This window comes from Chiloscyllium plagiosum, unplaced genomic scaffold (assembly GCF_037043375.1).
Source record: "Chiloscyllium plagiosum isolate Xiang-an unplaced genomic scaffold, Cpla_swu_hap1 HiC_scaffold_8, whole genome shotgun sequence".
Classification (NCBI taxonomy): Eukaryota; Metazoa; Chordata; class Chondrichthyes; order Orectolobiformes; family Hemiscylliidae; genus Chiloscyllium; species Chiloscyllium plagiosum.
This window is the reverse complement of record NW_028270146.1, coordinates 39,819,728-39,836,354: the sequence shown is the minus strand read 5'-3', so window position 1 is coordinate 39,836,354 and position 16,627 is coordinate 39,819,728. Positions and strand designations below refer to the sequence as shown.

Sequence of the window (16,627 nt, the reverse complement as noted above, 5' to 3'; positions counted from 1 at the left end):
CAGGGCCATATCATATCAAGTCTCAATCAATTAAGTTCAGTTATAGTTTGTTGTGTAAATGCAGCAACTATTTTGTATATTATAAGTTTCCCAAAAAGCAATAGGATTTAAAACAAAATTTTGGTTGGTTTTACTGAGAGAAATGTTGACTAGATTACTAATTTTGTCTTATTTTACTATCCACTATCCCAATTAGATAATGTACCAAGTCATCATTTCAAGTGAAGTAAAGTATCTCAGACAACTTAGCAATCTTTTCGTATCCCAAAGGTATGCGCCATGGAGCCTGGTTCACAACCTTCTGACTTTTAGGTAAGAATTATAACACAATCAAGCTGATATTCTGCAGAAGATTTCTCTTCAATTACAGAAATGCTATTTAAAATTCTCATGTTTGGAGTTTTTGGGGAAAGAGCAGTGCGTGATAATGGTTGCCTTGACTGGAGCTTTTCTTGCAATATTTTGAGTAAATTCATGAAGCCATAAAGCCATCCTCTTGGTCTGAAAAAGGCTCAGTCTACCTCAGATTAGGGTAATGTTTCTCAAAGGTTTGCGCTACAGGTGAAGCTAGCTCTTTCAAATTGCTACTATAAAGTTGCAATATGAGTGGTCAGCTCCAAGTCAGAATAATTTGGGTTCAAATTCCACGCTAGACCCTTGAGCAAGATATTGTCATCAAGTCAAAAAGATGTTTTGCCTGTCACACAAATAAGCAACATGGTACACAAATTTCAATACCAATATATGTAAGCTGTACATTACGGAGACTGGTGGGTTGTACTAAATAGCATACATCTTCGGCTGCTCGTAACAAACAAACCATAATCTTGCATTTGCAGATATGTTCTATTTTGTTCAAAAAGCATACAATGTGTAGGCAGTTAAAGTGACATTTTATAAATTCCTACTTTGGAAATAAAACCAGTCTGACTACAATTTGGGATACAGACAGTGTCTAACCTCACACCTTTAATGCATTGTCTGAGCTGAGATGTCACTTTTTTATATACTGATAAAACCTTAAGTTATCTTGGGGCAGTGACTTGAAAGAAATTCTGGGATTTATATATTAATCAATCAATCAAAACCTGCATCCCCATTCTAAGCAACTAAGGACTTAACAGCCATCTAGCTTTATCTAATACATTGCATTACTTGTATAACAGTTCGATCTTTCGCTTATAAATTCTGTGTCCTATGTATCCTGCCCGGCGTGGAGCAGCACTCTGAAAGCCTGTACTTTCAAATAAACCTTTTGTGCTATGAACTGGTGTTGTGTGATTTTTAACTTTGAACAATCAGAGTTAACTTCCCTGGTTTAAAATTTAAACAAAGAATGGCAAGTTAGCTGTCAGTCATCACTAACTAGTGCCACCTCCTTGACGCAACTTTGCAAATCAGAGTCTACCTGCCAACCAATTAGCACCCTCCTTTCATACAGAATAAACGTTGGTTTTGCCCTTTAGTTGATAATCTTGTGAATTGACTGATGAGTGGAAGACAAAACGTTTTGACAAAATGTGAATTCTTTCAGAACCTTCATTTTTTTTTACAACCCAATGACAATTTATGATTATTTATATACACATATTTAAGTCAAATAAAAAAACCAAAACTAAGATTACATTCTTTTGGAAATTTGAAATTCATAGTAGGGTGTGTAATAGACCAGCCAGACACCTCAAAACATTTCAAGAAGGTAGCCCAGACTCTAACTTGCGAGTTGTTTTAAGCAGGTGTACAGTGAATATTCCAGGAGAGATGCCACTGATCAAACCACTTAGTTTCAAACAAAACAGAGTTTGTTTACAAGATTACCAAATGAAACACAATCCCCAAAAACACCCCTTGGCACAAAAATCAACACAGGGTCTTGCAGGAGAGAAGTCAGAGAGAGAGAGTACCAACCTCGACCTGCTTCCTTTGATCCAGCAGCTTCAAAACACTCCTGCTAAAAACCAAACCAGACCAGATAAAAACTGAGCTGGGAGAAATGACCACTCCCCTTTCATTGTACAAGTGTTTTTTTCAAAAACTTGAAAGCCTGTTTTCTGAGGCAGTATCTGTTAGCTATAATCAAACTGGCCCTAAAACTCTTCAATTTAGACTTTTAGTCTGCGTCTTTTATGACATCTCTGAAAAATCACCAAGGACAACATAACCTTGTTAAAGGAGCAGCTTTGTCACAGGTGTTACAACTGAATTAGTAGTTTTTTTTATCTTGCATTATCGTTATAACGCATTGATTTAGTGGCAAAGTCACTGGAGTAATAATCCATAGGCCCAGGCAAATGCTGTTGGCATATTGGTTGAAATCCTACTGTGGCAGTATGTGGAATTTAAGTTAATTTAATAAATCTGCAATATAAAGGTAGAGACAGTAGTGGTGACCAGTAGTAGTGGCACTATGAATGTCCTATGGGAGGAGGAAATCTGCCATTCTTTCCCTGTCTGGCTTACATATGTCACCAGACTCACAACAGTGTTGTTGACATTTAATTGCCTTCTACAATGACTTTGCCAACACTCCATTCAAGGGAAATTAGGATGGGCAACATTTACTGGTCTTGCCAGTTATGCCCATATCCCATGAAAGAATGAAAAAACTATTTTCAACAGATTTGTGCACTTTAAAATAATAAAAAAAGGCTGCAGGTTTAGATGATAAAATTTAAATTCTGAGGTAATCCAAGAACTATAAAGTTGTAAATAATCCACGAAGAGTAGATTTCAAAGTGTTGCAATACAGCATCTAGTGGCAACTACCATTACTTTTGCATGATTAGGATTTCTATTTCGTGGTGTCTTAAGTTGAAAAAGAGTAAGCAAATAACAGCACTAAAAAAAACATGGCATCTGGTACCAGAGTGGACAGTGCAAGCAGTTATGATCTCCTTCATCACTCAGCTTGAAGAATAATGAAATAGTACAAGCACTGAGAAGGAAGTGAGATCTCACCCTCTCTGATTTAATGTTAAATCCGAAAACTAAATGCAGAAGAATAAAGAAAAAACTGAATTGAGGGAAAAATAGACAAGTAAAGAAAAACTGCATGAAAAGAACAGTTGGACTTGAAAGAATAAGGCTAAATCTTTTTTCGGTAGTTTATGGAATGAGCTGCCAGAGGAAGTGGTGGAGGCTAATACGATTGCAACATTTAGAGTCATAGAGAGGTACAGCATGGAAACAGACCCTTCGGTCTAACCCGTCCATGTCGACCAGATGGGACTAGATTGGGTTGGGATATCTGGTCGGCATGGACGACTTGGACCAAAGGGTCTGTTCCCGTGCTGTACATCTCCATGACTCTAGTCCATATGCGCAAACACAGCAATTTAACCTCATTCAATATACTTCAATGGTGTTTTCTACTGTGAGATGCCTTTTTTAATAAAGAAACCTGAAAAGCAACTCTTGGATATTCATGTTTAATCGTTCATCTGTCTCTCAATTAAGTTGCTCTAGCATGTGCTAATTAATAAAGACAAGTGATATTAGCTTCACATGAAAACGTATCATGTATTGTGAATTCTTTTGTGAATATCTAAATTATAATCCATAGGTTTTAGAATATGACTTTAAATTTAGGAGATTAATGCATTAATGTAAGGTAATAAAAAATTCTGATAAAGAAACTGGTAATAACCTTAAAAACAATTCAAATTTGGGGGTTACGGTTAGTAAAATGTAGAACTGAGTATAAGCCGAGATCTTTCCAGGTTTAGTGGAAAGTAAATTGCACTTATTTCTTTTTTTTTCCAAAATACAACAAAGTCTGTTTTCATTTAAAATCTTGTGGTATAATTCTGTCAATTATGCGTTAACTCTTTTTAAAGATACATTCCTGGGATGTGCAAATTTGTGGCACAGCAAGCATCTATTGCTTTCTCCGATTGCCCTTGAAAAAGTGGTGGTGTGCCACCTTCTTCAATTTGCCCAAGTTACTTGATTTAAATCTATTTGACACAGATTGAATGCAAGTTCTGTCACTCTGCTCATAATATTGTAATCATAAGTATATTTTAGTCTCAAATAAATTCACTATGATCATAATTTTGCGACATAAAACTGAATCAACTGAATAACAAGTGTAATCTATACATAATGACTTCTGAAATTGAGATTGTGGCATATTAATACAGTAATTGAGTTAACTTAGCCCTGAAACAAAGCTAAAATGAGAATGCTTGACAAGAGCTCATATAAAAGTTTCTCTGGATGGGTATTTTAAAACAGCAATGTGTATTACTCTGTATGTACAAATCAGAAGAGTTCACTCTTGACAATACTGTAATTTATACTGTAATATGTCTGCAAAAACAGATTCTTGATATTTTTCATCTTGCACTCATTAGGACAGATAAAAATATGCCAAGTTTCAAAGGAAGCAACAAACAAATCAAAAGGGGAAACGTTGGCCTAGTGGTGTTATCACTGGACTGTTAGCCTGGGGACCCAAGTTCAAATCCCACCATGGCAAATGGTGAAATTTGAATTCAACAAAAACAAAATCTGGAATCAAAAGTCTATGGTCAAAGACGACCATGAATTCATTGTTGTAAACACCTGCAGTTCACTAATGTCCTTTCGGGAAGGAAACTGCCATCCTTACCTGATCTGGTCTACATGTGACTCCAAACCCAAAGCTGTGTGGTTGTCTCTTACCTGCGCTGTCAGCAATGAGGGATGGGCAATAAATATGCATCCAGACAGCGATGCCCTCAGCCTGTGAATGAATTTTAAAAAAAATATTTTTCATGGCAAGATTGCCAAGTCAACTTTGATTGGCTTAGGTGTTGTCAACACCTTTAAACCATTCAACTTGCCAAACAAGCAGTCTTTCTCATGCAGCCTTTACTATTGCTCCTTCTGAAGTTTCCATTTGTGCTTCTGCCTTTATGAGTGCAAAATGAAAATCTTGAATATGTTTCTTTCTTCAGCAATTCTCAAGTCCTGTACCATCAAGAAACTGATTAACATCCTAAGACTTCACTTGCTTACCAGCTCTTTTGTTTTAAACCTGATCACCTCCTGTTGAGAAAGTGTTATTGTAGCATTACCTCTTTCTCATTCTCTGAACCATCAAATCCAGGTTGACAACTCTGAGGTACAGCTCTTCCATAGACTCCCGAAGGAGGATCCATTGTTTGTTTTCGGTCACCCATTTCATCCTTATCAAGAGATGAGATAATGGCTTGGCTGTTTGCTAATGGAACTGACTGAGGACTGCCAAAGACTCCTTATAGGAAGAAAGCAAAAAAAATGGCAAAGTGCTACCTTGTTTTCAAATATGCAATGTCTAGTTCTATTGTTTTATAAATAGCAGTACAAAAATATTACAGTACCACTAAAAGAATGAACATAAGAATTTTATAGAATTACAGACGTTTATTTATTAATAATGTGGGGAATCCTGCAGAGCTCTGCCATTCTATGCAATGCAGGATTCTCACTAAATAGAATTCAGAGGCTTTTCATCACGACACATGGAGAACAAGGAAAAGGACAAATGATCAATAAACCTACCTTTTCCTACAATGATGACAGAGTCCTCAGAGAACCTATTTCCAGCATCATGGTTGTTCACCTGCTGCATACTAAAGGTGGATCCTGTCGGTCCTAAAACAGTTACTTGTTGGTTAAATTTAAAACAATAACCTGTATACACAAGATCTTTTACAGTTGTAGGATGTTTCAGAATGTTTCACAGCAATGAAATGTAGTCAGTGTTGTAATGGAAAGAAATACGGCAATTATTAGTTTAATCAGCTCCTGATCTGTAAGCATTAAGAGCAGGGTTTTCGGATAACCAATTTAATATAGATCACGGACTCTCATACTGAGATTTAGAGGATGTGACTGTGGAAGGGGTATAAAATGGGGAGAAGAAAAGACTCCTTTATGAACATGATTGCTTTGATTGGTAGCTTAGCCAACCAAGGGGCACAATTTTAAAGTGGTTGTGGAAGCAAGGTGACTAATGGCTCATTTCATTGCCCCTCTGAAATTGACTATAATTTACAGATATTAGCATGGCAGTCTGGAAGCTGCAGTCTGTTACTCAGTGCTCCTCCATAAGCTGTGTGGAAAAACTTTCCTAGAACTATCAGTGATCTCAGTGAAAATGTCCAAGTTTTGCATTTCCTATTTGCCAATAAAACCCCTTAAATAAATTACACTATCTTCTTTCAAGTGTGAACATAAACAAATTTCAAAAATCCATATATCTCCTCTTTAAATACTTTCAGTGATCTAGCCTCCTCAACTCACTGGAATAGAGAATTCCAGATGTTCACTACCCTCACAGAAGAAATTTCTTTACGTCTGTTTAAAATGAATGTCCCCTTATTCTGTAGCTAGGTCCTTTAGTTTGAGATTTCTTCACTAGTCAAAACATCTTCTCGATATCTGCCAAAGTTCCCTAAGAATCCTGTATGTTTTAATAAGATCATAACCCCAGTTTTCTAAATCTATCGATAAAGGCCTAATCCCGTTAGGCACCAAAACTGTAACAGTACTTCAGCAACATCCTGTACAGTTGTAACAAGACGTCATTATTTTCAAACTCCAAAACCCTAGCAATACAAGCCAAATTTCCATTGCCTTCTTAATTACTTGTTGCACATGCATGCTTATGATTCATGCAGAAGAACAACCAGATCCCTCTGTGCAGCAATTCTTTGCAGTCTCTCTCCATTTATATAGAAGCCTGCCTTTTGATTTTTCCTAGCATTAAACTCCATCTGACACTTTTTTTTTGCCTACTCACTCAACCTACCTATATTCTCTTGCAGCTTCCTTGTGTCCTCATCACAACGTGCCCTCCCATTTATTTTCGAATTATTAGCATATTTGAATGCATTACACTCTGTCTCCTCCTCCAAGCCAATACTATAGATAGCAAATAATCAAGGTCAGATGATTGATCCTTGTGGCACGCCTCTAGTTGCATATTTCCAACCTGATACACACATTAATTCCTACTCTATCTTCTGTGTGTTAACCAATCCTCAATGAGATACTGATGACTCATTTGCATTCATTGCCATTAGCTTGTCAAATACTTTGTCCACTGTGATAGAGACTGTTACAAGACCTGTCCTCCATTTGCACCTTGCTTATTTGATATCTTTGGGATGTTTACAGTGTCTTCCAATGAGAAGACTAATGTTTAAATTATCTGCCATTTCCCTGTTCCCTTCTATCAATTTTCCAGTTCACATCCTTCAAGAGTCCCATACCTCACTTTAACTACTGTTTCTTTTTATATACCCTTAGAAAATCTTGCCATTTGTTTTCATGTGTATGGCCAATTTACTTTCATAAACAGTTTCCTCTCTTTATTAGCTTTTTTTGTCACCTGCTGCTGGGTCCTAAAAAGAAATCCCAAAGCTCTAGCCTACACTACACTTAGTTTTGGTCACATTGTAAAACTTAAAATTTTGATTACTGGAATGTTTTGACTAATGGACTATTAGCCCTTATTTTAAGGCAGCCGGAGTATAAGAGTAGGGAAGTCTTGCTACAACTGTACAAGGTGCCAGTGAAACCAAATCTGAAACACTGATTAAAGAAAATATCTTATTTTATTGGAGTCAGTTCAGAGAAGGTGATCCCTGGTATAGAGGGAATATCTTATGAGCAAAGGTTAAACAGATTCTGAAACGTTAACTCTGATTTTTCTTCACAGATGCTGCCAGACCTGCTGAGCTTTTCCAGCAATTGCTGCTTTTGCTTCTGATTGACGGAATCCGCAGTTCTTTCAGTTTTTATTTAGTATTTAATTCACTGCCACTTCTCTTCTCAGCATGCCCACTTTGAAGAAGTTCTACTCTCCTCTCCAACAAGTTCTGAGGAAGGATCACCGGACCCAAAACATTAACTTTGATTTCTCTTCACTGATGCTGCCAGACCTGTTGAGCTTTTCCAGCAATTTCTGATTTTGTTAAACAGGTTGGAACTCTACTCTTTGGAACTCAGAAGAATAAGAGGTGATCATATTGAGACATGTAGGATTTTTAAGGAGTTTGACAGGGTAAATACATGAAGATGTTTCCCTCCATGGGAGTCTAGGACCAGAAGGCATAGTCTTGAAATATTAAGGGGCACAAATTTAAGTGTGAAATAAGGAGGAATTTCTTCTCTTACAGGGTTGTGAATCTTTGGGACTCCTTGCCATAGGGAGCTGTGGGGGCACAGTCCTTGTGCATATTTAAGGCTGAGATAGATAGATGCTTGATTAGTAGGGGAATCAAGGATTATGGGCAAAGGGAAGAAAAGTGGATGTTGGGAGTGTTGGATTAGCTGTGATCTTATTGAATACCTAAGCAGGCTTGAGGGGCTGAAAAGTTGACACCTGTGCCTATATCTTTTACTTATGGATTGGATATCTTCCTTCACCACCTTGTTCGTCATCAATTTGTATTTTTTGATCTGAATAAATTTTTGCTGTGTTATGAAATATCCCCTTTAATGTCTGCCACTGCTCATCTATTGACTTTCCCCTTAGTCTACTTTCTCAGTCTGCTTTAGACAACTCCTATGGTGATATTGAACTCAACAGAATATTACTTGGGTACCCAACATTTCTAACAATGCAATGATCAAAAAGGGACAAACTTACAAATTTGAAAGAGTAGGGATAACCTTCAGGAGTGTTAAATTCTTTATAAAATCAATGCCAAGATTAAGCAGAAATTGATATACGTCTTTCAAAGCAACAGTATTCATAGATTTATACAGCACTGAAAAGGCCATTAGGCCCTTCGAGTCTGCAGCAACAATAGCGACCACAAAAGGTGTGTCATTTCCAATTTCTTGTACTTCCAAATTTATACAGCACAGAAAAGGCCCTCTGGCTATTGGAACGGACAGAGTATTTTTATTGAGATGTTTTCTTTTGAAATAAGTTAGATTCCTAAACTATATCCGCCTTTTGTCTGCATGGACTTTAGCAAGGCCTCCCACATGGGAAGAAAGTGAGGTCTGCAGATGCTGGAGATCAGAGCTGAAAATGTGTTGCTGGAAAAGCGCAGCAGATCAGGCAGCATCCAGGGAACAGGAGAATCGACGTTTCGGGCATAAGCCCTTCTTCAGGAATCCCATATGGGATACTGGTTAGTAAGGTAGAACACATGGGATCTAAAGAGAGATAGCCAATTGAATATAAAATTGACTTGATAGTAGAAGGCAGAGGGTGGTGGCAGATGGATGCTATTTGGACTGGGGGCCTGTGACCAATGGTATACCGTAGGGATAGATTCTGGGTCCACTGTTGTTCATCATTTGTATTAACAGTTTGGATGAGAGTATAGGAGCAATGTTTAGTAAGCTTGTAGATGACACCAAAATGGGTGATATAGTGGACAGTGCAGAAGGTTATCTAAGAGTGCAATGAGATCTTGATCAGATGGGCCAAAGGGCCGAGAAGTTGGTAGATGGAGTTTAATTTAGTTAAGTGCAAGGTGTTGAATTTTGGTAAGGTAAACCAGGGTAGGACTTACACAGTTAAGAGTAGGGCCCTGGAGAGTGTTGTTGAACAGAAGGACTTAGGGGTGTGGGTTCATAATTCCTTGAAAGTGACATTGCAGGTGGACAGGGTAGTGAAGAAGGCATTTGGCATGCATGCCTTCATTGGTCAGAGCATCAAGTATAGGAGTTGGGACATCATGTTGTGACTGTACAAGGTATTGGTTAGGCCATTTTTAGAATAACATGTACAATTCTGGTCGCCCTGCTATAGGAAGGATGCTATTAAACTAGAAAGGGTACGAGAAACATTTACAAGGGTGTTGCCAGGAATGGAAGGTTTGAGTTATAAGGAGAGGTTCTTAGGCTTGGACTTCTTTCTCTGGAACGTCCAATGCTGACAGGTGACCTTATAGAGGCTTATTAACTCATGAGAGGCATAAAGAGGATGAATAGCCAAAGTCCTATTTCAAGGGTAGAGGAGTCCAAAACTAGAGGGCACAGATTTAAGGTGAGAGGGGAAAGCTTTAAAAGGGACCTGAGGGGCAATATTTTCAACAGAGGGTGGTGCTGGTATGGAATGAACTGCCAGAGGAAGTGGTAGAGACGGGTACAATTACATTTAAAGGACATTTGGACAGATACACGAATTGGAAAGGTTTAGAGGGATTTGAACCAAATGCAGGCAAATGGGACTAGCTGAATTTAGGATACCTGGTCAGCATGGATGAGTTGGACTGAGGGGTCTTTTTTTCATGCTGTATGACTCTATGATGTTTTGAAATGATTTTTAACTTGGCAATTTTAATTTCACAAAGGTAGCTGCCATTTCTCCTGAACAAAACGTTAGCATGAGTTATTTTCAAGGAAATACTATTTCTTCAACGTTTCTGGAGAACTCTAATTCATTTTCCAAAGGAAATGCTTATTCTTTTCTGAATTGAATTGATCCATGAATTACATCTTATCTATCATTCCATTTAGCTTAATCGTCATTACACTTACACCTGTGATTTGCATCATTCTAATATATCAACATTCAGACCACAAATTATTCACATGGTTGTGCAAATTTGACTTGATAAATCACAAAACAGCCTATAACTGCAGAGGAATTCATCTCAATGGAAATCCAAATAAACTTTGATGAGCAAATTTCAAGTTTCAAAATGAGCAACAATTGCTTAGGTAAAAAATTTTAATTGAGGATGCCACTCTTTGGTTGTTTTACAAAATACCTCATCACATAACTACAATTTAAGATTGTTTTTAAAACGATTTTTCACTGTTCCCTGAATTTGAATTGCACACATTTAACAATATTGTCAGAATGCTATTATTCAAGAAAGATTGTTATATTTAATTATGATAACACTCAAGCAGAGTATGATTAATTATCTAATTAGTGACAACTAAATAAAAAGTGCTTGTACAAAAATGGCCAGTTATGAGACATATCAATATTAATAATTACAAATTATGCATCTGTTAACCAATATGTAAATAATCCTGCTTAAATAACTACACTGACCTCTTGTGGATTTATTACTAGTTGTATTTTTTTGATGCTCCTTGGATTGAAATTTAGAGTTAGAGCTGGAGTGAGACACTTCAATTTGTTTCCCCTCTTCAGAATCTGGGACTCCACTTCCATAAGTCATGCGTTGACCAACAATACTCACATCAGAAGTTGCTCCTTCACAGAAAGTTATTCCTGTCAAAACAAAAAAGTACTATTTGTGCAGTATTATTTTAAAATGGTTTTTGCTCCCTCTTTGTAATACTTGGTTCTTTTCTCCTTTCTTACAAATATCTTGCAGCATTCCATGGAAATGGTACAACATATTCACAAGCCCCACAGAATCATGAGATAGTTGCCTATTATGACCCATTCTTATTGCATATTTTGCTTACACACATTATAAACCAGAAGCTAACCCTAAGAATACTTTATAGGTAAGAACCTATAAGAAACATTCTGGTAACCAAATTATTTTCGAATACCAAGAAAAATGCTAGTGTTATCACCAAGGCTGTATTTCATTATAATTGCTTAATATTTTCTAGACTGAAGATTTATATTCTACAATTCATATAAAAGACTAATATTTAATACTCCAGTGATGGTAAGTGGTAATCAAGAGATTTCCTTGCCCATCTTCCACCTGACGCTATGAGACCTCATGGGTGCAGGGTCAATCTTGAGGACCCCAAGCGCAACTCCCTCTCTCTCTCAAGTGTATATCACTGTGCTGCCACTTCTGATGGATTTATCCCGATGGTGGAACAGGATATATTAAGAGTATTCAAATCAAATTTCCCCAATATCTATGGTAGAAATCAGACTTATGTCACTGAATCATTAGTTTGGGGTCCAGTGGCATTACCACTATGCCATTACCTGCCCATTATAGGAGGCAAAAAAAAAATGAAAACTAGAAATGGGATTAGTAAAGACACATATCCACACCAAAAGACTAATGAATTGGAACTTAATTGTAACCTAAGCTGTTGAGCAGATGCAGGGGATGTTTGAGTTGGGTCCGATTTACCGTGGCCTGATTGTACATTACATCAGCTTCAGTGGACTACAAACTTCTACAGAACGTAAAAGCGTAATTTTAACAAGGGACTAAGTTTCTAAAAACAGGAACGTCATTAATATATACATTACAAAATAATAGTTTTTTGAGTCACCAATGAGCATGCTTTAACATGTAGTGTAATAAAAACATTTTAAAGCCAATATCACATCTTCGGCTTATCAAGCAAATACATAACAAATTTTAACAAGTGATACCTGAGACGGAGCTATGTTCTGCTGGAGAAGGCCTTGCCTTTCCTGATGGTATTTGAACATGGCGTAATTTAAATCCTAATTGGGAACAACCATCAGACCTATTGAAATCACAATCAAGCACATCAAAGAGTTTGAAAGATCAACACAAAAAATTAAAAATATATAGGTATACTCAAACCCACAACAAATAAAATGATTGGTGCTAATTTAAAACAATTTAAACATGGTTATAAATCACTACATTACCATGGTAGCCACAGTATTTCATGATAAACTGGTCAGAGAATTTTGCGAAACTAGAGACAGGTCATGATAAAATAATGAAACTGGAGAGAAAGTAAAAAAGGAAAACAAGGATATCAAGCAAAATACAAATAAAGCAGTGACCAATAGAAAGACTTGAAGAGCAGACTGCAGTAAGGCCCATTTAAGTAATGTCAGAGTATCCACTATGTCGGATTGAATCTGAAATTAAACCAGGAAGATAGTGCATGTTTCATTCAATGAATTTAATTCAGCTGGAGAGCTGTAATGATTAGTACAAGTGCCTCAGTGCTCCTGAAAACTGGGAGGAGAGATATCCAGTTAAATGCAACAGAAAAACCAAAAGGAACTGCGGATGCTGTAAATCAGAAATAAAAAGAGAAATTGCTGGAAAAGCTCAACAGGTCTGGCAGCATCTGTGAAGAGAATATCAGAGTTAACATTTCAGGTCTGGTGACTCCTCCTGAGAACTGAGGAACGGTCACCGGACCCAAAATGTTCACTCCGATTTCTCTTCACAAATGCTGCCAGACCTGCTGAGCTTTTCCTGTAACTTCTGTTTTTATTGTTGCTGTTGTTAATACAAGAGAAGATCTATTACAAAATTTAAACCTTTTCACTAAATTATTTAAGTTTAATTAGAAACTAGGAAAAGAAATGAATAAAGAAAATAAGATATGTTTGAAGGGTGAAATTAGATAGAGAGATAAAGTGCGAGAAAATAGTGATCATGTTTTTATTGTATATGGGAACATTTTAGATATTAACTTTTGACCACTAAAAATATCCTTGGAAAAATGGATGAATTTCAGTGTATCTGTATCATTAGATTCACAGTGCAGATACTGAGAACTCAGAAGTACTGAAAACTATTGTTAATACTTACATTATTTTCTTGCCACAAGGGCTGTAAGGCAATGGTGATGTCAAAGACTCCTGGCTGTAAACATCACTTTCACTGTAAGTGCTTGCATAAGGCGATGAAGTACGTGATGTGGGATCCACACAATGTTCCAATTTGAGGGCTGAGTCTGGACTCTCAACATCAGATGCACTGTTACTCAGTTTAGCTCTTTTCTTTGCAGCACTGTTTCTTAAAGATTTTAGGGCACTCATCATCTGTAAGAAAAAACAGAACCTCACTTTTGGTAGCTGCAAACTTACTTTGAGAGATCAACAGTCGTCCCTTACAGGTTAATTTTTGTGAGGGATTTAAAACTTCATTTTGAGAATAAGGCATTGCAACCAAGCATCAAAAAGCACTTTTAAATTGCTGTAGTTTGGAATTTTTAATTATTTATTCTCCAGTTATAATCTTGTTTGATGATCTTCTTAAATCAGCAACATGACATGTAGCCCAAATCCAAAAACACCTTTAAAACTGTTATTCAGTTAAACTATCTTAAGAAATGGACAGCTGTGCTACAAGGTATTACTTCTACCCACAGGCATTTTTTTCGTTCTTAACTCTGTGTACTCAACTTAGATTACAATGTACAGTTTTCAGGGAATGTGCTAATATCAACTCATTTGGCATTGGAAATTAAACTAGTTTTCCTTTTGAAATCCTACTAACTAGGTAGTTCAGTATTCAGTGATAAAAATAGAAATTGCTGGAAAAGCTCAGCAAGTCTGGCAGCATCAGTGGAGAGAAATCAGGTTAACATTTCAGGTCATGTGACCCTTCCTCAGAGCTGAGGCAATTGCTTTTCCATCAAATTCTACTTCTGTTTTTGAGTTCTTTCGATTTTTATTCAGTTCAATATTCAATTGTTCAGATGGGACTGAAACTGAAGCATGTTTGTACATCAAAAGGGACCTCTTTTTCATCAATGTTGTAAAATATTTAATTTCATCCTTTCAGGTATAGTGTCAAGCAGAAATAACGAAGACACGCAATCTGTCCCTAAGCTCAAAACAGCTAGTAGAAAACAGCTGCAGCTGAAATCTTTTACCCTTCTGGTTTTTGTTCATACTCAAAATCTCATATCTCAGATAGTACTGGAAATATGCCTCTCTGCATTTAGCCATGAAATGTTATGATACAACTTAAAAGCATTCTTTCGCTTTGTGTTTTTCTTCATTTGACTCAAAGACAGATTTGCATTTGTATAGTACCTCTGTAAAGTCAGGATTCAACTGTACATTCCTGACAGTCTATTTTTCACAGCAAACTCACACAAAAACAACAATATCACCACAATAACCAGGTAATTTAGTTTCAGTCATACTGGTTGAGAAAAAATATTGATCAGGACATTTAGCAGAATTCTATTACTCTTCTTTATAATAATTCAACGGCACATTTTACCTTCAAGCGGAAGAGTGGATAGAGTTACGGGTTAATTGTCATAGCTGAACGACTGCAACTATAAGCAACCCAGCATGCCCCGAGTATTGCATCACCATGACAATAAGAAATAGAAACATTAGGTCATACATAGCCTCTCAAAATATCTGTGCTATTTAGTAAGATCATGGCTGATGTGATGATGATGCTCCTTTAATAAGATATTCTGTCCTTGGTTTCTTTTCAGAGGGGTCGTAAAGACAGAGGTTCCAATATGTATGGAAATATCTACTTGAGAAAGCTTTTAAGTGATTTGTTTTAAATCACTTGTACAATGAAAGGGCAGTGGTCAGTTCTCCCAGTTAAGGGTTTGGTTTGGTTTTAGCAAGCTGTTTTGTTTTGCATCTGCTGGTCAAGCTTTAGCTGGGAACCGAGAGAAGCTGCTGGAGACCCAAAGAAGCAATTCCATGCTGATCCTCTCTCTTTCTCTTTCGCTGACGTCCTTCCTGTAAGAAGCTGTGTTTGAATTTACCTTTTTGCCAAGGCGTGTTTATGCAGATGTTGCAAGTATTTGGAACAGCATCATTAAGTTGCGATAGAATCAATTAGGATTTCAAATAAGTTAAATTATTCAAAATTTGGTTCTCATTTATTCTTGTTTCATTCAGTAGTCTGTAAATAAATTCTGTTTTGTTTAAAACTGAGTGGTTGGACCTTCTTGAAATATTTTCAGGGGGTCTGGCCTGGTCCATAACACTGATGTTATTTCAACACCATTTCAACTTCGATTTCCCACTTAATTTCAAGGCTGAGGCTCGGGGTTTTCACTTACGTATTGGGTGCGAGAGGAACCGGACCTGTGTAGGACCGTGTTTCAGGGCAGCGCAGTTTGGAATAATGTCTAATGGTGACATCAGATGGAACTCATGAGTCGATTGGTTGTTGGGGTCTGTCTTTCAACTGCAGTAATTTTAAATATTGGAAACTTATAAACTATTAAAAGAAAAGAAAGGATTTGTAGGCACACAAGAAGCAGCTAATTTATTTTCAACTGCAGTAATTTTAAATATTGGAAACTTATAAACTATTAAAAGAAAAGAAAGGATTTGTAGGCACACAAGAAGCAGCTAATTTATTTTCAGGGCAAAGAATTGATACTTTCTACTCATCTCCAGTTTACACTTAATAGTGAAGGTCAAATGGATGGCTGGTTTGCAATGCAGAGTGATGTCAAGAAGCTGGGTTCAATTCCTGCACCAACTGAGGTTACCATGTAGGATTTTCTTTCTCAACTTCTCCCCTCGCTTGAGATGCAGTGACTGTCAAGTTAAATGCTAGTAGTCGTTTCTCTCTTTAATGCAAGAGCAGCCCTATAGTCCAGGAGGACTCTGGTGTCATTTTACTTAATAGTATCAGAGTAAGGTTAAGGTAAGTTATGAGACATGAAGTGACTTAAAAGTTTAAGGTTAAGGCATAGCAAGATAGTTCAGTCAATGGAATGCCAGTCGTGTGGCATTTCGGAAGCTGTGAACACTTCCCACGACACAGGCCTCCAGTCTGAAATCAACCCTCCACCACCACCCTCTGTCTTCTACCTTAGAGCCAGTTCTGTATTCAAATGGCTAGTTCTCCCTGTATTCCATGAGATCTAACCTTGCTAACCAGTCTCCCATGGGGAACCTTGTCGAACGCCTTACTGAAGTCCATATAGATCACGTCTACTGCTCTGCCCTCATCAATCTTCTTTGTTACTTCATCAAAAAACTCAATCAAGTTTGTGAGACATGATTTCGCACACACAAAGC

General features: G+C 37.1%; 1 protein-coding gene and 1 long non-coding RNA gene across 7 annotated transcripts in view; one reads left to right on the top strand and one right to left on the bottom strand.

Annotated features, from left to right (window-relative positions):
* togaram1 (TOG array regulator of axonemal microtubules 1) overlaps nt 1–16,627 on the bottom strand; it is a 172,834-nt gene that overhangs the window by 32,457 nt on the left and 123,750 nt on the right. For all 4 annotated transcript variants that reach the window (XM_087989728.1, XM_087989729.1, XM_087989727.1 and 1 more), the window contains exons 6-10: nt 13,419–13,651; nt 12,269–12,366; nt 11,000–11,182; nt 5,527–5,619; nt 5,061–5,239 (exon numbers count right to left, since the gene is read on the bottom strand). In XM_087989728.1, coding sequence (XP_087845854.1) covers nt 5,061–5,239; nt 5,527–5,619; nt 11,000–11,182; nt 12,269–12,366; nt 13,419–13,651 — 786 coding nt within the window. The remainder of the gene's footprint in view (nt 1–5,060; nt 5,240–5,526; nt 5,620–10,999; nt 11,183–12,268; nt 12,367–13,418; nt 13,652–16,627) is intronic.
* Nucleotides 1–16,627, top strand: part of LOC122553488 (uncharacterized) — a 114,126-nt gene that overhangs the window by 50,846 nt on the left and 46,653 nt on the right. For all 3 annotated transcript variants that reach the window (XR_015757878.1, XR_015757877.1, XR_015757879.1), the window contains one exon: nt 197–312. This is a non-coding gene — a long non-coding RNA (uncharacterized LOC122553488). The remainder of the gene's footprint in view (nt 1–196; nt 313–16,627) is intronic.